At 31.4% G+C, this 27,255-nt stretch overlaps 1 protein-coding gene across 1 annotated transcript in view; it reads right to left on the bottom strand.

Moving 5' to 3' along the window:
• The window catches only part of LRRC2 (leucine rich repeat containing 2), a 193,424-nt gene that overhangs the window by 156,826 nt on the left and 9,343 nt on the right, over nucleotides 1-27,255 (bottom strand). The window contains exon 2 of the mRNA XM_051996718.1: nucleotides 16,940-17,088. Coding sequence (XP_051852678.1) covers nucleotides 16,940-17,064 — 125 coding nt within the window. The 5' untranslated portion in view covers nucleotides 17,065-17,088. The remainder of the gene's footprint in view (nucleotides 1-16,939; nucleotides 17,089-27,255) is intronic.

Here is a 27,255-nt window from a genome sequence, read left to right on the forward strand (position 1 = left end):
GTATATGCTCAGTTCCATTGACCCACAAAAAAAAGGGTTGGAGAGTTCCTCAAACTCTGATCTCCAACTCCCCCAGAATTCCAGACAAATGAATTGCTGGGATTTTAATTAATACTTAAAGGAGGCTACAAAAATTAAGAATTGAAAGTGAAGAGGAGAGTTTTTCAAGTCTTGGGGAGACAACTATAGAAGTGGAATGTCACAAAGGGAACTTGAACCCTAGCAGCTTAATTGTAGAGTGCTTAGAAAAAATAGAAGTGTAAGAAGACTGAAAATGTAGGAAGGATGCAGATTACAAAGTGCTTAAGGTGCAAAAAAGAGGATTATATATTTGATCCTGAAGATAACAGGGAATCACTAGAATTTTTTGAGTAGGGATGTAACATGGTTGGCACTATACTTTAGGAAAATGACTGGCAACTGAGGGTATATAAATTAGAATGGGCAAGATTTTAATTAGGGAAACCAATTAGAAAGCTATTAAAATAGCCCAAGAGAGACTTTATAAAAATCCTGAAACAGGGTGGCTGAATAAGTGGAGAGAAAAGAAATGAAGGTAGAAATGGCATTTTTTGTTAACTGATTGGAAAGGTGAGGTCAATGAAACTAAGATGATGCCAAATTCAAAAGTTAGGGTGATCTAGAAGATATTGATGCTTTTGAAAGCAATAGGGAAGTACAAAAGAAAGGAGGATTTGAGAAGATAATAGTTTTGTATTGGAAACATTGATTTTTATATGCCTTCTAGATGTCAAAGGCACAATTCCACTTGGCAATGTGGAATTAGAGATCAGAAGAGAGAATAGGTTTAGATTTATAGATCTGGAAACCATCTGCATAGATATGATAACTAAACTCATGAGAATAATTGAGATCACCAATGAGATAGTAAAGTGTACAAAGAGGAGCACCCATATTGAGCCTTGGGGTATGTGCACAATTAGTTGACAAGATATGAAGATCTAGCTTCAAAGAAGACTAAAGAGAATTCATACGGGTAAGAGGAGAACCAAGATAGTGTCATGTAAATTCAGAAAGAAAGAGTATAAAGGAAGTGAAGGTGATCATCAGTGTCAAATAGTGCAGAGAAGAAAAAAATGAAGAGAAAGAAAATAAGGTCATTAGATTTAGCAATTAAGTGATCATTAACCTGCAAGAAAAAATGATTTGAGAGTTTCTCCAAGCTTCATCCCCTGACTCCTCCAAAAGAGCTATATTAAGCAAACATACCTTCTCTACCTCCCCCCTGAGCCAACCCTCATATTTTGACATGACATACACCCTGAAGCAACAGCTTGTTTTCTTAGAATAATTCAGAAATTCTCTTGCTTCTGGTGCAGTTGTTGCCAAACTCAACTGCTACTCTCACCCCATCATTCTGTGGCAACAAATGCAGATCCTAACTGTGACCACATACTTTTAAGAAGACAGGGAGATATAGAAAGATAGGAGCTTAAACACTACCTAGTGCAGCAGCCTACAGGCACAGAATAAAAAAATAAAAGAAACAAGAGAGGGAACCACAGCATTTATGGATGAGTCTATACCTGAAGAAGTTTCTTGAAGTAGAGAGTGATGCTGATTTTTTAAAAAATATATTGAAACAACAACAACAAATTTCTCAGCATGAAAGGAGGGTGACACCTTTGAAGGCCAGCCTGCAGGGGACTGATATTAAAAGGGAAGAAGGAAGAAATTATAAGAGAATATAAGAAAAATAAAAGAAAAATCACTAAAGATCTCAAGAGGAAGATAATTCACCTTAAAACCCAGGACAAAAGTAGATAAATCAAAAGAGAATATATCAAAACAAAAGAGAATATGGATACTAAAACATTTAAATGTTTCCAAATGTCTCTAAATAACTATTGGAAAGGTTTTTTTTTTTTTAAAGTGAACCAACACCTGAGGAAACAAAAAGCACTGTGGATTTTCAATAGAATATGAAACTGTAGTTGTATGATCAAAAGAAAAAAATATGTAATCTTGAAAGAATTGAAAAGGGAACATATGAGATCAACTTTTGGGAAATACAAATGTACTGAAGTGAAGGACAACCATGAAGAAATAGGAAAAAAGCAATAACATTGAAAAGATACTTGATCTCCATGCAAGCAAAGATTAAGACAAACAATTTAAAGTGATGGTTCTTCTGAAATACCATGAAAAATCAACTTGAATACCATAATGCAAGAAACAATACAAGAAAATTAACAGAACTGAATACAGAAACTAAAACACCAGTGAACTGTGGGAGGGTAGGTGCTGTAAACTCCAAAATATATTGTGGTTAAATGTGATTGTTTCAATTACAAACACAAATTCTGCCAGGGAGCAAGAGAGACTTTCAAATATGAAGGAAAGGAAGTTTGAATAATACAGGTTTATTTGACACCCACTGAAAACCACAAAAAAATACGGAAAATAATACTGTTTTTAAAAGAGTTGAAAGGAAGCCTCTATTTCCCTACAATACTCTTCAAATCTGAGTTTGGTTATTAATGGCAAAAAAAAAAAAAAATAGAGACCTTCAATATAAGAGAAACATTTGAAACATGACTTCCAGATGAAAAAAAAAAAGAGAAGAGGAGAGAGAGAGAGAGAGAGAGAGAGAGAGAGAGAGAGAGAAGGAGAGAGAGAGAGAGAAGAAGAAGAAAGAAAGAGAAAAAGAGAGGGAAATAGTATATGAGCAGATTATTTTACCTCCAAACAGCTCAGATATAAGGAAAGGTACATAGAAAAGTACATAAGATACAGGAAAGGTACATAGAACTACAAAAAAAAAAAAAAAAGAATAACAAAATTAATTATCCCAATTCTTAAAAAATTAGAAAAAAAACAGAGAAAAACATATGCCCACTAAAACAAAAAGAAAATAGTTCACAAAAGTACACAAAAGGAAAGAGAGAAGGGAAGGAAGAAGAACAGAAGGAGGATACAAATATGAGAGGGAGATAGAAACAGAGAAACAGAGATAGACATAGACAAAGACAGAGATAGGGACAGAGACAGAGAGAAGGAGGAAGGGAGAAAAGGATGAGAGGGAATGTGGAACTTAAAGGAAAATAGATGATAGAGGAATAGACCTGAAATATCTAACTCTCTTAACAAACCCACCTATCTCATAAGTGATGAGTGCATTTTGTGGAATTAAACTGCAGAACTGAAGTGTGGATTAAAAACAGGGATAGAGGTAGAAGACAGAGAGGAATGTATGATGTATCCTAATCAAAGATAAGGAATGAAATAGGGAGAAATAAAGGGGAAAATACTGATTCAGTTGTGGAAGGAGGTCCATTGAAGAACACTACCATATTGGAGAAAGATATATTCTATACTGTAAATGGGATATTAACAATAGGTATAATTTTCAGGGATATAGTGCTCAGGAAGACCTACGCTTGATGAGAGTGCTGTGTCTCCATGGAAAACATCTTGTCTCAGAAAACAGGGAATCAATGATCCTGGGATCCTTTATGGCATGAAGTTGAAAGAGAATGAACACAGAGAAGGAATCTCATGAAAATGAGATAGAAAATGATCATGAGAAGGACATGGGGTAAAATTGAAATACACTGTCAGGTACACAAGAAAATTTCTACCAAGGAGCATTACTTGTATTATCCCTACTTTCTACAGGAATTTATACACTTAAGAGTGAGGCACAATTAGAAAAAAAGAGGCAAATGATCTACAAGTTAATAATAGAAATTGTTTAGAAAAAGGAATTGGAAATTGTTACTTTAAAAGTAACTTTTCATTCCATAAGGAATACAGAAGATAAAGAATAAATAAATATTAATATTATAAATCAAAAAATAAATGTTTAACATGAAAAGGAAGAAGAAATAATGACTAGAATAAGGTAATGATACTGTTCTTTAGAAAAGACAGAGAAAAAATTTAAGCATAGAAGATAAAAGGGAGTCGTTATTTTAATTTAACTAAGAAAGAAGGGAATTAGGTAACTAAATAAAAAAAAAGAAAAAAGAATCAATATGTTAAGTAAAACTTCAAAACTAGAAAAATACATGTTAGGTGAAAAGGAAAGAGGCTTGAATATGAGAAGATAACTTGAGAACATGGGTTCTTTTAAAATAGATTAAAATAATTAGAGAAATAGATTAAAATATTAGAGGAAAAAGTATTATCTTTAAATATGAAAAGAAACCCAAAGAAGGAAGAGGGACCAAAGTAGGGTATGAATATGAGAGGGAGACAGACAGACAGAGACAGAGAGACAGAAATAGAGACAGATAGACAAAGACAGACAAAAGTCAATGTTAGACACAGTAATAAAAAGCAAATGTAAAACTGATACATATATTTTTAACTTTAAATAGATTAAAGAATCCAATAAAATGAGAGTGATACATCTGATAAGAAAACAAAATCCTACAATCTCTCATTTTTCAGAAACCCACATAAAAAACAAAAACACACATAGGATAAAAATTAGAGGATGCAACAAAATTTAATAGGTAGCCATTGAATACCAAAAAAGTAGAAATTTCATTTATACTATCAGGCATTTTTTAAAGTCATAATATATTGATAAGAAAATTGCATTGTAAGGAAAGGAACCACAGGCAATAAGCCAAAAAAATATTAAGTGTATCTCTCCCAAATGCCATTGCATCTACATACACAAAGAAAAGAATATGAAAAATATAGAATTTAACAAATTGCTAGAGAAACTGGAACTAGAAGAATTTTTTTTATTTTTTAAATGGTGCTTTAAAGGAATATAATTTTCTGTACCATGTAAAAATTTGTTTAATATAAAAGGACATAGATAAATTTTGAATACATCTAAAAGGGGCAGAAATAGCAAACACATCCTTTATGAACAATAATAATCACCATCAGTTCAAAATCATGATTGAAATGAAGATGTAAGAATAACAATCTAAATAATGAGTTGTTCAAAAATTCAATTAAAGAAACTAAAATTATATGAAAAAGTGATGACAAAATAATATACAAAAAATTTCTGAAACACTGCTAAAAACAATCTTCAGGGGGAAATTATATCCATTAAAACATATGTTAAGGAAATAGAAAAGAAAAAGGATTAATTAACGGAATATGCAGTTTAAAATTAGAAATCCAACAAATGAACAAACTCAAGATAAATCTAAAGAACAGATACTGAAAATTAGAAGGTAAAATGACAAATTAGAAATTTAAAAGACTATAAAAATAACAAAGAAAAGCAAAATCTGGTTCTTTAAAATAACTAATGAAATTGAAAAAATCAATAGAAAAACTTACTAAAAAGAAGTAGGATGAATATGAATTCAAATTTTTTAATAGAATTTCATAAAATTAAGTACAGAAACTTATTCACAAAATCACTTATTATGATCAAGTTGGAATTATGTAAAGGATGCAAGGATAGTACTAAGAAAATAATCAACATAATCAATCATGTTACAAACAAAAACATCCAGAACCATGATTATTTTAATATATGTCCCCAAAAGTCTTTAATGAATGCATTAAAAAAAACTTATCAAGGGTTTCTTTGCAAAATGATATGATTATTTAAAAGCAAAAAATGTCTCATAAGTAATTGAGAACCCTAGAAGCTTTCCCAGTAAATATAGAAGGAAAACAAAAATGTTTAATCTTCCCACTATTATTTGATATAATTCACATTCCAGAAATGCTAGCAACAAGAGAAAAGAAATTGAAAATATAAAGAAGACAAATGTGTTGATTTTTACTTAGAAAACCCCAAAGAATTGGCAAGTATATTAACTGAAACAATTAATAGTTTCAACAGAATTGCAAACTAAAAATAAACCCACAAAGATTTGCATTTATGTATAATAAAAAAAAATTCAAAAAACAGTCATAGCAAGAGAAATAACTAAATAAAATATTTGAAATTTACTGCCAAAAACACACAAAATACTTGCATAGATCCAATTGCAAAGTGTTCCTCAAAGAAATAACTAAAGGAATATTCAGTACTCATAACTGAGCCACAATAATAGCAAATTGAATTTAAAGTTTTAATATAGCAATTGAACTATCAAAAATATTTCTATAGAACTTTAACAAATAACATTTAAAGACATGATAGATTCTCAATAATTAAGGAAATAATTTTTAAAAATAAAACTGAAAAGGTAATAGCATTTCTAGAGTTCAAACCATATAAAGCAGCAACATTCAAAACTATTTGGTATTAATTAAAAGAGAAATAGATCAGTGAAACAGACTAAAAAAAAAGAATCAGAAATAATGACACCCAATAATACAGTCTTTAACAAGTCTGAAAACATAAATTCTTTAGAAAAGAATCCCCTAAAAATTTTACAAGTATCTCTGATTAAGACCTCATTTCTCAAAAATATAGAAAATTGAGTCAGATTTATATGTATATAATTTCTCAGTTGATAAATGGTCAAAGAAAATGAATAGAGGTTTCCAGATGAAATCAAAGTTATTTATAGTCATATAAAAATATTCTAAATCACTATTGATTTGAGAAATGCAAATTAAAACAGGTTTGAGATGCCACCTCACACCTTTCAGATTGACTAATGACACAAAAGAAAAATGATAAATGTTAGAAGTTACGTGGGAAAACTGAGAAACTAATGTACTGTTGGTGGCATTGTAAACTGATCCAACCATTCTGGAAGCTGTTTGGAACTATACCCAAAGGAAAAGAAAACTGTGTATACCATTTGATCCAGCAATATCACTGCTAAGAGATCAAAAAACCTGGGGAAAGAACTAGTTATACAAAAATATTTATATCAACTCTTTTTGTAATGGCAAAGTATTGGAAATTGAGGGATGCCCATGCATGAGAAATGGCTGAACAAATTGCGGTATATGTTTGTGATGGACAATTTGGCAACTCAGACTTTTAGAGAGGAAAGAGGAAATTATTGAGTGTCTTGGGGATTTAGAAGAGAAGAAAATCAAACATATAGCCCCACAACTTCAGTAGGAGGGAATTTAGTTGAACATGGGGGAGCAAAAGACTTAGATTTTGTCATTATGTATATATAATTTGGGTTGGAGATGAGGAATGTTTCTTGTTTGTTTGTTTATTTTTATTTTCTGTAGAGTGTTCCATAACCAATATCTGTTGTTATTATAAATGCTTTCTTAGGAACACTTTTAATATATATATTACACACACACACACACACACACACACACACACACTGAATTATTCCAAGGGAGTAGATCCATATTCTCAGATTTCTGAGAGAAAATCCAAATATAAGCAAAATTAATCAGCTAAATATTATTTAGGAGGCTGCTTACAAGATTGAACCCATACTCTAGAATCTAAAGTTCTATACTTCAATCTTAGTAGTCGCTCACAAAGAGATCATGTAAGCAATAAAAAAATGAATATGATCAGAGTAACCAGATTTCATAATGAATTTTTATATGATAACCTACCATTTGAAATGCCATGGATTAAGACAACAATTTTGTATTGACATTAGAAAAGGCTTACAGGTATTTTAATAACAAACAGTAAAGTTTCTCTATCTTCCAATACATATTTAACTCTTTTCAATACTACTCTTTTAACTTCTCTTGTCAAGATACAAAAATTGCACTAATTGAACTCCCCACTTTACCCCCACTCTGCCTCACATGCATGTTTAGCCTTTCCAGTAAATATTAAAATGATTTAGAACTGGGGGCAGCTAGGTGGTGCAGTAGATAGAATACCAGCCCTGAAGTCTGGAGGACCTGACTTCAAATCTAGTCTCAGACACTTTCTAGGTGTGTGACCCTGGACAAGTCACTTAATCTCCAATTGCCTCAGCAAAATATATATATATATAGCTCCCCCAACAAAATTAAAGAAGAAAAAGGGAAATCTCAGGAAAAAAAATAAATCAGAATAAGGAATCCAAGCAGATCTTACTTTAATATCTTTATCTAAACAATCATGTAATTTTGAAAAATCAGAATCAATAATAGTATTCATTCTCTATCTTTGGAAAATTTTAAGTCAAATAAAATTTCTTCACTTTATATTTCATCATCAGCATGGTAATTAAATATGATTTCCCCATTGAACCCATTACAATGGAATTATAATTATCAAGGTAAGCATTTATTGTATTAATTAAATCTCTTCAATATGCAAAAAAGAAAAATCTTCTTCATTTAAGTAAGCAGCGTATATCTTAAATAACCCCCAATTTTCATTAAAGATAAAATTTTTGGCCAAGGCATAATGACATTTCAATTTTTCTTAATTAAAAGTTCTCTTATAAATATTTTGTTTTAATGCTAACAAAAGTATCTTTTTTACCTTTTTCTCTAGTTATAAATTTTGAATAAAGACACATATCTCATACAACAAGTGTTATAAGTAAATCCATTCATAATACATAAGGTAAAAATAGAAATATTATGTTTCTTTTATAATTGAGGCTAAAAGCACAAGCTGAATAGCACAACAAATTCCAATCAGTGAGTTCCATTTCTTTTTGTATACATCTATTCATGAGGTCATTTATGGCTTTTTTTTTTAAATATGTGAATCTAAACACTGCAAACAGATGCTGTCAACCTGGGGCTAGCCTTCAAACATTACTAAGAACTGTGAGTTTATTCAGGAATCTCATCAATGATTTATAAACATTAATTATGGAATTCCAAAATATCTTGGGGAAGAAGGAAAAAGTTAATATGATGATCTTATTAAGGCACAGAGGGGCCAACCTAGGTCAGCCTCTATGTAAAAGGTTGCGGAAGGGTGGAAATGAAAGAAAGCAGTAACTCCTTTATTCTTTCAGCCCTATCTATAGACATGCTTCAGCTTAAGCAGAAATTACCCAGCACATCAACAAAATTATCAGATAATTACAAATTTTCTGACCTGTCAGGAGACTAAAGATAGTCTAACCTAATTTAAAAAATTCTCACTGTGTCACATGCACAACTGGTTGTATAGCCTATTAAAAAATTATATTAGTGAGTTAGAAAAAATAATAGCAAAATTCATTTAAAATAAAAAAAGATCAAATATGTCAAAAAAATTAAGGGAAAAAATATTAAGGAAGGAGATACAGAAGTACCAGACCATAAGCTGTATTATAAAGTGAGAGAACTTCTTTTGAAGTATTAAAATAGAGAATTTTAACTGTCTTAAATTAAAATTTTCTCATATAAATAAAACCAATGTAGCCAAGAATAGAAAGAATGCAGAAATTGTGGGAGTGGGGGGTGGGGTTAAAAACAATATATCAGATTGAATATGATTGTGGTAAAATACTGCTGTGACATAAGAAATGATGAGCTGACTGATCAGAAAAAATACAAAAAGGCTTGGACTTGTGAAAATATTATCAAACTCTAGAGAAAGAAATGACAAATGGAAATATGTAGAATATAGTCCTATATATGTGTGTGTTAGACTATATTTATATAAGATTGTGTGTGTGTGTGTGTGTGTGTGTGTGTGTGTGTGTGTGTGTGTGTTTATAGCTATCACTCTATTTGCATTTAAATTAGCCTTCTGGTGGAAGGACAAAGCAAAGAGTGAACAGCAAAGAAAAAAAAAGAAAACCTGAGGGGATGCAAAAAAAAAAAAAAAAAAATCTGTGTAGTTTTGAAAACAATGTTTAGTATGTATTACATAGGTTTTCTTGAAATGGAAATTTATTGTGTTATATCTTCTTGTTTTCTGCTATGTACATGAAAATGTTCTTTTTTACTTTTCTCATTTTGCATTTAAATATTTTTTGATATTTTTCCACTTGAGTATTTTTTATAATTGTGTGTAAATATGGTTTTTGACATTTACTTTTCTAAGACTTTGATTTCTATTTTTTCTCCCTCTATACCTCTTCTCCCTCCTCCCCAAGATGGCAAACAATTGTTATGGATTATACATGTACAATCACATTAAACATATTTCCACATTACTCATATTGTGAAAGAAGAATCAGAATAAAAGGAAACAACCAAAAAAGTAAAAAAAAAGTATGTTTTGATCTGAATTAAGACTCCATCTTTTTTTTTTTTCCTACAGATGTGGATAGCAGTTTCCATCATGAGTCTTTTGGAATTGTCTCAGATCATTGTATTGGTAAAAAGAGAAAAGTCAAGTTGATCATTGTACAATGTTGCTGTTACTGTGTACAGTGTTCTAATTCTGCTCACTTCAATTAGCATTAGTTTCAGGTTTTTCTGAAATTCTGCAATTCTGCAATTTCTGAAATTACATTCATATACCACAAGATGAACAGCCATTTCTCAATTTAAAGCCATCACCTCAAATTCCAATTCTTTTCCATCACGAAGGCAGCTGCTATAAACATTTTTGTACATGTGAGTCTTTTTCTCTTTTTTATGATCTCTTTAAGATAAAAACCTACTACTGGTTTTGCTGTATCAAAGGTTATGCCTGATTTTATAGACCTTTAGACATAGCTCCAAATTGCTCTCCAGAATAATTGAATCACTTCACAACTTCACAAAGAATGCATTCAGGTTTCATATGTTCCACATTCTCTTCAACATTTATGATTTTCCTTTTCTGTCATATTAGCCAATCTAATAGTATGAGGTGTACCTCAGAGTTGTTTCAATTTGCATTTCTCAAATCAATACTGATTTAGAATATTTTTACAAGACTATAGGTGGCTTGTATCATCTGAAAACTGTTTGTTCATATCCTTTGACCACTTATCAAATCCTATAGTATTCTTTACAAAAACACATATGAAATAGAGATACACATAGAGTAAAATTAAAGAGCAGAATATATTAGGCTTCATTTGAAGTTTTAAAAAAAAGCAGGAATAGCAATTCTGATCTCAGACAAACAAAAGCAAAAAAAAAAAATAGGTCTAATTAAAAGAGATAAGGAAGAAAACTACATCTTGTTAAAGTTCTATAGACAATGAAGTAATATGAACATTAAACATACATACAATAAGTGGTATAGCATCCAAAATCTTAAGAGGAAAAGTAATATAAGTTACAGAAAGAAATAAACAGCAAAACTATACTAGTGGGGGTTCTTAACTTGCCCCTCTCAGGTTTAGATAAATCTAACCACAAAATAAATAAGAAAGAAATTAAAGAGGTGAATATAATTTTAGAAAATTAGCTATGATAGCCCTCTGAAGAAAACTGAGTAAGGATAGAAAACAATATACCTTTTTCACAGGAATGGCACTTACACAGAAGTTGACCATATATTAGGAAACATAAATCTCATAATCAATTTCAGGAAGGTAAAAATATTAAATGCATCCTTTTAAAATCAAAGTGCAATAAAAATTGCATGCAATAAAGGGCCATGGAAAAATAGACTAGAAACTAATTAGAAACTAAAAACTTCTAATCATAATAAATGAGTAATTCAAACAAATCTTAGAAACAATAATTTTATTCAAGAGAAGGACAATAAAGTGACAATATTCCAAAACTTACAAAATGTAGCCAAAACAGTTTTTAGGGGAAATTGTATATCTCCAAGTGCTTGGATGAATTAAAATAGACAAAAAGAACATCAATGAATTGGGCATGAAATGAAAAAAACTACAGGAAGAGAAAATTAAAAATTCCAATTAAATACCAAATTAAAATTCTGAAAATTAAAAAAAATAATAAAATTGAAAGTAAGAAAAATTTTATACTAATAAAAGTAAAAGCTGGTTTTATGAATAAACTAATAAAATAGATAAATTTTTGCCTAATTTGATTTTTAAAAAAAGAAAGAAGAAAATCAAATTACCAGTATCAAAAATGAAAAGGATAAATTCACTACCAATGAAGAAGGCATATAATAATAATTAGGAGCTATTTTGTCCAACTCTATGCTAATGAATGATACAATCTAAATGAAATGGATGAATATTTACAAAAATATAAACTGCACAGCGGAAATAAAAAACTTAAATAACCCTATTTTAGAAAAAGAAATTGAACAAGCTATCAATGAACTTCTTAAGGAAAAAATCTCCAAGGCCAGATAGATTCACAAATAAATTCTAACAACCATTTAAAGAACAATTAATTCCAATACCATATAAATTATTTGAAAAAAATAAAGAGTTCTACTAAATTCTTTTTATGACACAAATATGGTGCTGACACTAAAACCAGGAAGGCCCAAAATAAAGACCTTAAAATTATTGTCTAATCTCCTTAATATATATTGATCAAAATTTTAAAGTAAACTATTAGCAAAAAGATTATAATGATTTATCACTAGAATAATACTCTATGACGAGGTAGGATTTATGCTAGGAATGCAAGATTGCTTCAATATGAGGAAAAATCAACATATGGACCATATCAATAATAAAACCAATAGAAATCATATGATTATCTCAATAGATGCAGAAAAAGCATTCAGAAAAATACAGTACTGTTAAAAACATGAAAGTACAAGAGTACATGGAGTTTTCCTTAAAGTAATAAGTACTATCTATCTAAAACTATCAGTTAGTACTAAATGTAATGAAGATAAGTTAGGAGCCTATACTATCAGGGGTAGAGCAAGAATATCCAATATCAGCAGTGTTATTCAATCTAGTACTAACTTTAGCAATAAGAAATGAAAAACATCATCAAAGGTATTAGACTTGGCAGTAAAGAAATAAAACTATCACTCATGCAATCGGTATGATACCATTCTTAGAAAATGCAACTAAAAACTGCTTAAAGTAATTAACAACATATATATATATACACACATACATACATATAATATATATATATATTATATGTATGTATGTGTGTGTGTGTGTGTGTGTGTGTATAGATAGATTGATAATTAACAAAGCCCAGCAGCAAGAGATAGAAAAAGTAATTCTACTTGGAATAACAGTAAATAATATAAAATATTTTGGAGTCTATTTCCCAAGAGGTTTCAAGAGAATAAATACAATTATCAAATACTTTTCACACAAATAAAGTCAGATCTAAATATCAAATTGCTTATGAACAGGCCAAACTAACACAATAACAATGACAATTTTAACTAAATTAATTTACTTATTCAGTGCCATATGGATCAAAGCATCAAAAGTATTTTAGAGAGCTGCAAAAAATAAAAATAAAATTCATCTGGAAAAATAAAAGGTTAAGAATATTAAGGGAAGTAATGAAAAATGCAGAGGACTAGTCATATCAGATCTAAAATTATGTAATAAAATGGTAATCATCAAAACTAGTTGATACCAAATAAGTAATAGAACAGTGGATTTAAGAAATAATCAGTAAGCTGATTTCAGAAAGGCCTAAAGAGACTTACATGAACTAAGTGAATTAAGTAGAACATATGCTAAGTGAAGGAAGTAGAACCAAGAGAAGATTATACACAGTAACAATAAGATTATGTGATGATCAACTGTGATGGATGTGGCTCTTTTCAACAATGAGATGTTTCAAACCAATTGCAATAGACTTGTGATGGGGAGAGTCATCTGCACCCAGAGAGAGGATTACAGGGACTGAATATGGATCACAACATAGTATTTTAACGTTTTTTTTCATTATTTTGGTTTGCTACCTTGCTTTTTCATCCTCGTATTTTTCTCCTTTTGATCTAATTTTTCTTGTGCATCATGATAAATATCAAAATATGTTTAGGGAAAAAAAAGAATAGTGGATCACTTGAATAGGTTAAGTATACAGGACACAATACTCAATGATTTTAGTAATCTACTGTTTGGTAAACCCAAAGACTTCCGTTTCTGGGATAAGAACTCACTATTAGACAAAAACTGCTGGGAAAACTTGAATATAGTATGGCAGAAATTATGTATTGATCAACATCTCACACAACATAACAAGATAAGATCAAAATGTATATATAATTTATACATTAAGGGTAATATCATAATTAAATAAAGAGAGCAAGAATAGTTTATCTGTAGATCTTTGAAGATGAGAATTTATTATCAAACAGGAAATAGAAAATGTTATAAGATGCAAAATGGATAATTTTGATTACAATAAATTTTAAAAGGTTTTATACAAATAAAGCCAAACGTAACTAAAATTAGAAGGGAAGCAGAAAGCTGGAAAACAATTTTTATACCCACTATTTATGATAAAGGCCTCTTTGGAAAAGTGAGCCAATTTTACAAAGTTATAAATCATTCCTCAATCAATACATGGATACAAATACAAAGGATATGAACAGGTATTTCTCAAATAAAGAAATTAAAGCTATCCATATTCATATGAAAAAAATGCTCTAAATCACTGTTGATTAGAGAAATGAAAATTAAAACAACTCTGAAAACTGGAAAATAATATGTCAGAAATTTGACATAGACCTACATCTCACACCCCTTGCCAAAATAAGGTCAAAATGGATACATTATTTGGGCAAAAAAATATACCATAAACAAATCAGAGAATAAGGGATAATTTACTTATCAGATCTTTAGAGAAAGGAGAAATTTATGATCAAAGAAGGACCAGAGGACATTATGAAAGGCAAAATGAACAAGTTTGATTACATTAAATTGAAAAGGTTTTACAAAAACAAACCCAATAGAAACAAGATTAAAAGTGGAATACAAAGTTGGGGGAAAATCTTTACAACCAATATTTCTGATAAAGGTCTCATTTCTAAAATATATAAACAACTGTATCAAATTTATAAGAATACAAGTCATTTCCCAATTCATAAATGGTCAAGGGATAAATGGTCATAAATGGTCAGATTATGAAATTAAAGCCATTTATAGTTATATGTAAAAATGCTCTAAATCACTATTGATTAGAGAAATATAATTTAACACAACTCTAAGATACCAAGCTCACGCTTCTCAGAATAGCTAAGATGACAAGAAAAAGTCATGATAAATATTGGAAGGGATACAGGAAAATTGGAATAATAATATATTGTTCATGGAGTTATGAAATGATCTAACCATTCTGGAGAGCAATCTGGAAGAATGCCCAAAGAGCTATAAAACTGTGCATACCATTTGACCCAACAGTGCCATTACTGGGTCTGTATCCAAAGGAAATCATAGAAGAGGGAAAAGAACCCACACATGCAAAAATGTAGTAATTTTTTGTGGTAGCAAAGAATTGGAAAAGGAGTAGATGCCTGTCACTTAGAGAATGACTGAACAAATTGTGGTACATAAAATTAATGGAATATTATTATTCTTTTAAAATGATGAACAAACTGATTATAGAAAAGCCTGGAAAGATTTAAATGAACTGATGCTGAGTGAAACAAGCAGAACCAGTAATACATTGTACATAATAACAGTAAGAATGTGTGATGATCCACTATGAAAGACTTGGCTCTTCTTAATAGTTCAGTGATCCAAAGCAATTCCAATAGACTTTGGACAGAAAATGTCATTTGCATCCAGAAAAAGGACAAAGGTACTAAATGTAAATCAACACATGCTATGTTCACTTATTTTTTCTGTTTTTTTATCTCTTTCATGTTTTTTTCCCTTTTGCTCTGATTTTTCTCTCCAAACAATGGGTATTAAAAATAAATAAACCTACTACAAAAAAAAAAAAAAAAAAAGCCTGAGATGTCGCCTCATATCTATCAGATTAACTAATATAACAGAAAATGAAAATGATAAATAGTGGAGAGAATGTGAGAAAGTTGGAACATTAAAATATTGAACCATTCTGGAAAGTAATTTGGATCTACGTCCAAAGGGCTGTAAAATTGTACATACCCTTTAATCCAGTTAAACCACTATTAGATATATATTCCAAAAAGATCATTAAAAGGGGGAAAGGATGCACATGTACAAAAATATTTAGAGTAGCTCTCTTTGTTGTGGCAAAGAACTGGAAATTGAGGGAATGCTCATCATTTAAATAAACAAGTTGTGATATATAAATGTAATAGAATATTATTGTGCAATTAGAAATGATGAATAGGCAGAGATCAGAAAAACCTGAAAAGACGTACATGAACTGATGCTGAGGGAAGTGAGCAGAACCAAAACACTCATACAGTAACAGCAGCAAAAAAGTCTTTGATAGACTTTGATATTCTCAGCAATATAATGATCTAAAACAATTCCAAAAGACTCAGGATGGAAAATGCTATCCACTTCCAGAGAAATAATTATGGAAATTGAATGCAGATAGAAACATAGTATTTTCATTTTTTTGTTGTTTTTCTTTCTTTCTCATGGTTTTTCCCTTTTGTTCTGATTCTTTTTTCACAACATGATTAATATGGAAATGTTTACTATAAGTGTATATATGTAACCTATAACAGATTGCCTGCTATCTTGGGGAGAGGGAAGAGAGGCAAGATGGAATGGAGGAAGGGAGAAAAAAACTGGAAATCAAAATATTATAAAAGTAAATGCAGAAAACAAAATTTTAAAATGAAAAGAAAAGAATGAATGAATGAATATATTTTAAGTTGTTACAAATAATCATAGTACAGAAGGGACATTGTTAATACACCAAGACTAAACTGGCATTATTCATATGCCCTTTATAACCCATTCCTAAAACTTCCCAAAGTCAAGGAGTTAAAAGTCAAAAGCAACTCAGCTTGGAATGATCTCAAGAAGTGCAGAGTATTAGAGGTGAAAAGGGTCTCTGACATCTTCCAATCTAGTCCAATGCCACCATTTTATAGATGAGGAGACTAAGACTCAAAAAGATGAATTGTTTGTTTTTTATTTTTAGCAAATTGAAAGCCATTCAGCTATCTACAATCAATTTTTTGTGCCTCCACTAAATTGGAATTGACATTAACATTTAACCTGTATATTCACATTTATCAGAGCATAATGAGCAACTTGATAATCAGATTATCCTAAAGTTTCAAGCAGACAAAAGACATTATGATATCTCAAGGGGAAAAAAATGGCATTCTCAGCTAAAAAGCAGTAACCTCCTGTGAGGCCTATTTTGAGTTCTATTTGGGTAAATTGTAGGCAATGAATATAATTACAGAACGTGAGCTTACTTTTCCAAAGCACTTTGTTCCAATCTTTCAGCTTCCTTCTTCTGCCGTTCTTGATGCTTCCTGACACGGGTTTCCCACAATCCTCTTATGACAGAAATGTCAAATACAATCACCTTATGCCCCATATTGGTAACATGAAGCTTCCCTGTCTAAAAGAAAAAAAAAAGTTAGCTTCCACAAAAAGGATTAATTTTAAATATAATATTTAAAATAGAATCAGAAAGTTAATATTATAAATCAAGAATTTATAAAACTATTTTAATGTTAACTGTTTGTAATAAAACACATGGGACCTACAGTAGAACAAGGCATCACCAGTACAGATGCAGTTCATCTATCACTTAGTAGATAGGTTTTATTAGGTTTCATGAGATTGTGACTGGCCCAAAATAATCTAGCTAGTATATAATCACATCAAACAATACTTGGGCCCAGATTCTCCTGTTTTCCTAATACCCTTTAGTCTCAAATTCCCTACTCACAATAATAAATTTTACTAATAAAATAGTCATTCAGCATGAAAAGTTATCCAAAACAAACAAAAAGAAATTCTAGAGGTAAGAATTATTATGTGGTTGTAAAATGCCAAAGAATCATAGAGATTAGAGAGATTTAATATTTTATTCGGATTTCTGAGAGGGAGAGATTTTCTGGAGGAGAGAACAGAATCTATTATTCCCCCCAGGGCTGAATTGGACTTTTATTTCAAATAATTCAGCATGGAATGTGAGATTCCAATGATTTTTATATGGTTCTAGAGATCAAGGGAGGTAAAGGCAAGGGGTGGGGTCCAAACACTAGTGGGTAGGGAAATTTCAAGGAAGGGACCATCAATTCAATTGACAGGTTGGAGATGGGACTATAAATTCTGATACATTGGGAGTGAAGGAGGTATTGAGCTAGAGACAGAAAGTCTGGAACAAGAGATATGCTTATATAACTCTAAGTAACTTATCTGTAATTTATGGCTCTATGGAATGCTAATGATCAGGTCTCCCAGCCCTAATTATTTCAGTCCTAATGGTTAGGGAAGGAGTTTGCAACCAGGGATTGAGGGAGAACAATTCAAGGAACTGAGATGATAATGAGAAAAATAAATGCTTATTAATTTAAAATATATATAAAATTTTAATTAAAAATCATGAAAGGGATTGCCCTTGAAGAGAAATCACAGGCATATCTGCTGAAACTGCATTGAGGTGAGAAGTCATAGTAAAAACAATCCAAGGTTACTTCACACAAGGCATGTCTATAAGTAACTCAAACCTCTAGCAATTCAAGGATTGTTCATAAGCAAATTTTGCTACTTTCTGTGTTCTCTGTTTTATGTTCTTTAAGCTTTGTTGTTCCACTTGTGTCCTTTGATCTAAAAATTAATGTTTGAATTTGTTTAAATTTGTGAAGCATGTATATATTTGATGAGTTAATTTAAAAAATTAAGTCCCTAGTTTGTCAGTTAACCAAAGAAATGGTAACTTCCCAAAGATTAAGTTGAGCCCTTATTGTCTTGTGAAAATCTCTAAAATATGAATTACATATTTAATGGGAAATCTCATTACTGGAAAGCTGATTATTGAGTAATTAGTTCTTTGGACATGGGAATCCATTAAGCAATTGTAAGGAGGTACTAACCATTGAAAGCATAATACTAAGAGATAGAAAAAATCCCATAGAGATTTACTGTACCTTGTTCTGAAAGTATCTGATGATGAAATGGAGGTACTCTCTACTTCCAGGTATGTGCATTCAAGAGATACTAATCAGCCAAATCAAGCTTTCTTCACTGAAGGTAAATGAGGCAAGAAATATAGTAGGCTTCTCAAGGCCCTTCTCCATCTGGGCCCTGACTCAGCATTCAACTAACAGGTTTTTCTTCCTCACTCATTAAGTAGACAAGAAACAGTCACAAATATATTTGTGAAAGTTCTAAAGTAGAAAGCTAGATGCCTCCATTCTTCATCATACACTTCCAGAACTTGGGTCAATAGCAGGCAGAAGTTCTTGTGTATGCTTCCAATATTAGGCACCCATCCCTCCTTCCAGTTACATAGGTTAAAAAATATCCCCTTTTTTCTGAACTCTTTTTTGCTTCCATGCTAGCATTCATAGCACCAAAAAATGGGGCAGAGAATTTCCCAAACATGTTGGAAAGTATCATTCATGATTAAAAATGAAAGACCAAAAATATCTTTAAGTTTTAACTTGTCTATTACTTCTCTTAAGATTTGGTCCTCCAAAAAGTTATCCTTGAAAAAATTGAACCATAATAAATATTCTTCCTTATAAATGATCTCAGAAAACATAAAGAAGAAACTGCCTATAGTTTCTCATTTAGAAAGTCACATGGCAGGGAAGGAGAAATGGGGAGCCATGACATCATTAGGCACCCATGATAAAAAAGAAACACAATTTCCTAAGTCTTAGTTATCTTACTTGGGATTGCTCATGATAAGTATAAGCAAAAAGACCACCATGTAGATAATTATTTTTTTATGCATCAACAATTGTCGAAGCAGATGAAAACATAGTTTTAGGAATTTAATAGAATCTCAAAACCAAGTCAATATACACTGACACTTGGTGACATAATTGTGAAAGAGAACACTATTGGAAAAAATTGTTGGAAAATGTTATTAATGATTAAGAATGAAAAAGGTCCAGAGAAATTGTAAACAAAAGGCTACTCAGAAGGTTCTTCAAGAAGAAAAAACCAGCAGTTGAGCACTGAAAATTAAAAAATAAAATAAAATAAGCTATGAATAACTGCTTGTTGAACTGGGAGTCATTTCAGAATGATCTATCTGTGTGACCAAATCATCAACTGGTTAAAGCAAAGGTCAAATCAGCATCAAATTATAAAAATGGTTAAAGAAAAGAGAACCCTACATAAAATTATAATCATTCCAAACCAAACTCTAAAAAATGGTTAATGAATAAAAATAAAGATATTGATTCTGATTACTATTTTTCAGAGAATTTATACTATTTAAATTGCCTATAAAAAAGGAATCACTTTATACAAGAAGCATCTGATCTCATAATAAAAATGGAGAGAAATGACAGTCCAGGTCAACAAGAGTTCAGGACACAAGATTATTTGAAAAACATTATTGAGAAGGGAGACAGACTAGGAGCACTTCCCCAGACAGCGAAAAGTAGCAGGTGATAACATTTCTTCAGAAAACTTGGCATGAGAAACATTAGGATGAAATTGGATGAAGGACAGTAAATAGGTATGAAATGGAACATTTACCAGCATTACTGTAGAGACCCAGTCTCAACAATGAAAGTAAAATCACCACTCTAGTAACTTATTTGTTATGTAAGGAAAAGGCAATGACAAGTAAGAAGAAAATTCTGACAGTTGTATCTATAAAATATTATAAGTTTGCAATGTACATCCCATATAACTGCCTCAAGTAGATAGTAAAAGGACTATTATCTCCATTTTTCAGATTAGGAAAATGAGCCTGAGATATTGCCTATTTCCTACAGTTAATAAAAACAACTGCTAGAATAGCTAGTAAGTTTCTGAGAAAAGATCTAAACCCAGGTTTACTTGAATTCACATTTTATCCTTGATCTGTCCTGCCCTGTTAACTCTCAAGAAATCTAAATCAAGAAACCAAATCCAAACAGCATTTCCATGCTGATGATGACAATTTTAAAGGTATTCAGAGATCAATTTTCAATTTATCTACCTCAAAAAAAGAGAAAATTATGAAACAATGGGAAAGGTTACATATCTATAAAAGTAACTGAAAAGACATTAACATCTATTTATTTTTTATCTCTATAAAATCTTTATGAGACTGATCAATTCATATATCATTTTTATGTGTGAGAAGAGACAAGTCAGGCTTTTCAAGACAATGTTCTACAACAGACTAGATCATTGCAATCACAAAATTGACTGAAAGGTCTAGAGATACAGGATCATGAGATTGGCAAGATGAATTGATATATTTGGTAAAAAATTTTCCTAAACCTAAAACTGAAAAAAAAAGTTTGAGAAATAAAATAAGTAAAGTTGAAACCACAATATGAAATAGGTAGAAACACTGCACAAAATAAAAAATAAAACCAAAAACATCATTAATGTTTTGAGCTCCTCAGAATTCAGAATTTGAGCTCCTCTGAGAATCCTCAGAAAGTATGGTGAGCTCCACCACCATACTTTGCTCTGGAATAGTGCATAATCAATCTTATAGGCTTGTATTTCAGGATCCGTCCACGGGAGTCCCTTATTCCACCAACATTTCAATGACTCAGCCTGAAATTCTCTCACCACACCACTCCCTACCTCTAGTAGGTAGCCCAGGCACTAATTATACCCAGACACAAAAAGAAAAAGGAGAACAATTGAAGGAGATGAGAAAGCAGCAAATGAAGCAAAGAACTGGAAACCAAAAGGAAAGGAGCTTCTGACAAAAGGAAAAAGGAACTGATAACCTAGTGGGTGCAATTCTCTCCCCATAGTGTTCTCTAGGTATAATATCATATCTTAAAAATCTATGCAGCAGTAGGAAGGATGAGAAACCCTATGTAAGTAAGGAAAATGGAGTTAATTGACTAAGAATATAGGAAATGCTTAAAGATTAAATGGTCAAAGTCCAAGGAAAAATATGGTTTACAAGCAGATAAACAGAGGATTCATAAAGAGACAAAGAAACTATTCAACTATAAAGGATCCCTTGAGGCTTAACATTGATCAAGACATAAAACAAAGAGACTCAATAGTGTTTACCACTGTTGTGGAAGATGTCCTGCACAAATTCCAAATGCAATGAATACTCTTTATTAATGATGAAAATTTCTACATGTTTCCATTTCTGGCAGATATTTTACCATTTCTATAAAGCCCTAGAACATTATAAGGATTCCTTACAAAATCCATTTCCACTTAAAAGAAAGATTTCCTACCAGTCTAATCACAATAACAATATAATATTTTAAGATCAGCAGAGCTGTGTACATGCTATCTCATCTTATCCTTATAACAATCTTATGGTACATGTGATATTATTATCCATATTTACATATGGGGAAACTGAGGCTAAGTTAAGTGACTTGCTCACAGATCACAAAGCTGGTAAGTATCTGAGACATGATTCCAACTCATATTTCCATATTGAGTTCGGTACTCTAATCATCGTGCTTCCAAACAATTTCAATCTAACAGAAAAAGTCCAAAAAAGAAATCCCTTCAACATTATCCTCCAATTTATATTATTTGGTTCCATACAGTACCATGATCTCAAAGAATAAAGATGGCAAATGATCCAAAGGCAAAGTAAAAACATTTGATAGAAACAAGTACACAGAAGTCTATTGCCAAGTCTATTGAGAATGACAAATACTATAGAAGATAAGATCAAGTACTTGCATGACCAGAAAATGAGGCTGGCCAGCTGTGGAATGAGAGCAAAGAATAATTGATCTGAATAGTTATGGTCTGTAGGGAAAACAGATGGACCTCTCAAGTTCTTGACTGTTATCTATGAAATATTAAAAGTATATTTTTAAAAAATCTCATTAGTGCATTGAGTCAGTTCTCTATAGACAGATTTATAGAATGATGTGGGAAAAATCATTAAAAATGAGAACACATGAATGACTTGAAATTTGAATGAAAGAATGAGCACCCATGTTTATCAAAGTATCAAAAACTTCTTATCTCATGTAATAGTAACTTTCTTGAGAACTGACTTTTTTTAATCATCATATCATCTACAGTACTTGTAGACAGAAAGTGTCCTTGTTTATCATATTATATCTGGGCTCTCAAATGCATGTTAGGTAGATGAGGAATATACAGTGCATCAGAAATGAAGTTACTGAAGATCTGTTATTGAAATGTTTTTTTCAGTCTTTATCAAATAACTGATCCTGTGACATTCTCAAAGGTTTCAAGCACTAGCATAAACCTTACATCCTTGGGGAAGGGACATGCAGACATGGAAAAGAAAAATAAAACTTGTCATTTATTTAAATGTATTCTCTTAATAGACAGCCACAAAAAATGATTTAAAATTTAAATTTATATAGAAGAAGGAGCAAAATCTTACCTTTAATAAGAAAGAACTAAATGAACTAAGAATCAATCAATAAATTAAGAAAATTTCTTTGATCAATGTCCCTTTCCAGGGCTACTTTCAAATTCTACCATTTTAAGCAATATTTCTTTCTTTTTTCTTTTTTATATAGTTGCTGTAAATGTGCACAGTATGTATTCTTCTGATTTCATTCTGCATCACCTCACATAGTTATATATTTCCATGTATAGTACATATTTATCATTTTTATGGAATTCTAATATTCCATTACATTAATATACCATATTTTATTCAAGAGATGGTAGATTTAATGAGATGGTCTGACTTTGTGCCTGTATTCTATTTGTATTATTTGACACTCAATAAATCAACCAGTATCTCTGTTCTGGCCAGGGAAATGAAAAACAGGAAGAGAGGAGGACAAGTATACCATTTATTAAGTACCTACTGTATGGTAGGCATTACGTTAAAGACTTTACAGATATTATCTCATTTGATCTTCACAACCTTGATTGGTCCTATTATGATCACAATTTTATACTTAAGAACACTAAGGCAGAGAGAGGTTAGAATCAGGGCTCCTCAAACTTTTTAAATAGGGGGCCAGTTCACTGTTGGAGAGCTCGACTATAGTAAAAACAAAAACTTCGTTTTGTGGGTCTTTAAATAAAGAAACTTCATAGCCCTGGGTGAGGGGGATAAACGTCCTCAGCTGCTGCATCTGGCCCGGCTAGTTTGAGGACCCCTGAGACTCATTTGGGATCATATAGGTAGTAAATATCTGAGACCCAAGTAGAACTCAAGTATCCCTACCTCTAAACCCACTATTTTATCTATTTTTGCCACTTACCATCAACTAGGTAGGTGTTTTAGATACTTTATTAGGCACTCAGGATACAAAGACAAAAATTAAATAATTTGTGACCTATAAAAAATCTTGAAATTTATCTGGGGAGCTGAAATATAACTATATATATATATATATGTGGCAGAAGTTTAGGACTAGGATACACTGGGCAAATCACAGGTAGAAGAAAGCATATTCCAATGAAGGAGGCTCCTTCCTAAAGAATATGTGCCATTAAGAATTATAAAAATATAAGAATTAAAAGAATTATCCACTTAGTAAATATAAAGGAGAAAACAACTTCTGCTCTCATTTTTATTCCTGTCTTCTGAACATGTGACTTGTGACTATGATAGTGCTCTCCTAAATTTACTATAAGTGACAAGAGAATATGTCTTCTTTCCTTTACTCTTGGAAGCTATGGCAGTTTTAAGTATATGAGCTTGTCTAGGTAAGCCTGAGACTATATTTCAATTCTCTGGACTTTCTGTTTCTGAGTACAGGTAATGAAACAGCAATCATAAAATGGATGATCTGGGTGTGGGAATAATCTCATGAAAGCTTGAGAACTCCTGGATCTGAGTAATTGCGACCTAACAAAAGGTGAGCCCTGAAGCAAGTTCTCAGAGAAGACAATCATCTCCAGAACAGCACAGTTGTTCAATTGATACAGAACCAAGGTTAAGTGAAATGTCTGTTCAACATTCCCAAAGAATGTTTTATTTTCAAAGAATATTGGGAAAGAATAATAGGAGTTATACATTGATGTATCATGCTTTAAATCATCATCATTGTGTATTTCTGAGTTCTTTGTATTTAATTATATCTTTACTGGAGATAATGATTGATCTACTTTTGGCACAGAATGTCATTCTAGAATGACCCTCTTAATCACTTTTGAGTTTATTCCACAAATGAGACTTATTAAACTTTGAGAGACATTGCCTGGAGATCTAAATTGTGTGAAATTAGTATGATCTCCCCCTTTTGGGAATAGGCTACCTTGGGAGTGGGTTATTTAGTAAGAGAGGGTATTTTTACACCCCTAGGACACTGGATCTTTACATACTTATACAGAGCATAGGTTATGTTATCTGGGGGACCCTAGCAGTTGAGAGGATGAGGAATGGCTTCATGCAGAAAATAATTCTTAAACTGAGCCTTGAAGGTAACTAGAGGTCCTAAGAGATAAGGTGGGGGAGTAGCATTTTACAAATCAAAGGACATCTTGTGTGGTGGTATGAAAATAGGAAATAGAGCTTTACCTGAAAGAAACATCAGTTCAGCCAGTAGGGCTGGACCATCACATGTATGGAAAATAGTATGAGGTAAGACTAGAAAGATAGCAAGCAAATTGGAAAAGGCTATAAATGCCCAACAAAGGAGTTTGTATTCTTGAAATAGCAGGAATTATGTGGTCAGCTCTGGACTTTAGGGAAATCCCTTTGATAACAGTATAGAATGGATTAGAATGGAGGAGATGAGTTGGGAGATAAACTAAGAACTTATTATAATAATTCAGGTGAGGGTCTGTATATTTGGAGGTGACTTTATGTATAAAGAAAAGGAAAATGAAATGAGAGATGTGATGGATATAGAAAGACAACTTTTGGCAAATGACTGAATATGTGGAATAAATGAGAAATATCAAGGACATCACCAAGGTTGTAAACTTAGATGATTTAGATGAGATTCAAGTGAATTTTTGAAATTTAGTAGTAATGTTTCTGTAGTCTGAGGTTCCCACCAAAATAACTCTAACTGAGTCTCTTCTCCCAAGTCCTTCAATTGCAAGATACAGTAGAGTAACTGGGTAGATAGATTACTAGACCTAGAGTCAAAAAAAAACTTAGATTCAAATTTCACCTCTAAACACTTACCAGCTATGTGACAAACTTCTTTGAGTTTCAAACTTTCCATTTATAAAATAGGAAAAAAAATCTGTATTATCTATTGTATAAGATTACTCTAAAGGTTCTATATTTTTAAAAGGTTATATATATATATATATATATATATAATACTGTATAAGTATAATCTACTGTAAAGATTAGTCTAAGGATTCTATATTTTAAAAGGATATAAATATGTATGTATATATATATATATATACATACATACATATATATATATACATACATACATATATATATATACATACATACATACAAATATATATATATATATATATATATATATATATATATATATATATATATATATACTTGGCTGAGGCAATTGGGGTTAAGTGACTTGCCCAGAGTCATGCAGCTAGGAAGTATCTGAGATCAGATTTTAACCCAGGTCCTCCTGATGTCAGGGCTGGTGTTCTATCCAGGTTCTATACATTTTAAAGCATATGCATATATATACATACACTAAGGGGGGGAAGATGTAATTCCTGATAACCAATTTACTTGAAATAGTCATTGAAGGCAGATAATATAATCACAAAGTAATAATGATGTGTTAAAATGAGATATAAAGATGCCACTTGCCTTTATGAGTTGCCAACTCCTCTCTGAGTCAAAAAAAAAAAAAAAAAAAAAAAGCACAACTGAGAAAATAAACTGGCCATGGCTTTGTGGTCATTAAATAGCTAAAACCAAGAATCTCACCTTGGAACAATTGTAGTGGTGCACTAAAAATGAAATAAAGGTTAAAAATGAGCTTTTTAAAAGCTATACTGAATGGCAAGCACAAATCAGAGAATGTCAAAGAGATAGTCTAATGATATTGGAGTTATTTGTCTTAAAGAAAATAATAGAGACTCATTATCTATTAGTTTGGAAAAAGTAAGAATTGTTTCCTAGTGTATTTGTTTCACTTTTTGCTTTGGCTTTTGAAATTTTGGGGGGAGGGAGGGTGCTTTTTGTTTTATTGGGATTTTTTTGTTTTTAATTGCTCAGACTTATAATCCTCCATAACTATTCTAGAAGAATTGGAAATCTGAAATCCAGATTCTCTATAGCAATCTTCACTCTTAAGGAGCATTGCCACCATCTTCCAAACACCATTTCTTTTTAAACAGGTTCATCAGTTAAAAAATTCATTCAACTCAACCCATCATTTCGATTCAAATCTTCAAATATGGTGGGGAGAGGGGAATTCTTTCCCCTTATTTGAGTTTCATTGACAGTAGGGTCTAGCATCAATATGCCCAGAAGGAAACAATATAATGAGTTTTTCTAGAGTTCATTAGCTTAAAAGAATATAATTAAGAGAGTAGAGACACACACTGGAGACAAGCACAGGTGCAGAGAGACAGCAATTTCAAGAAGTATGACTCCTTGAAGTCAAAGGCAGACAATCAAGGGGCAGCACGTATAAACATGGATTCTGTGAGAGAGAAGTAGTCCCTGGGAGCCCAGTACTCAAGAATTATTTCGAGGGGATTCTACAGAGACAGAAGG

Source organism: Antechinus flavipes, chromosome 1 (genome assembly GCF_016432865.1).
Source record: "Antechinus flavipes isolate AdamAnt ecotype Samford, QLD, Australia chromosome 1, AdamAnt_v2, whole genome shotgun sequence".
NCBI lineage: Eukaryota > Metazoa > Chordata > Mammalia > Dasyuromorphia > Dasyuridae > Antechinus > Antechinus flavipes.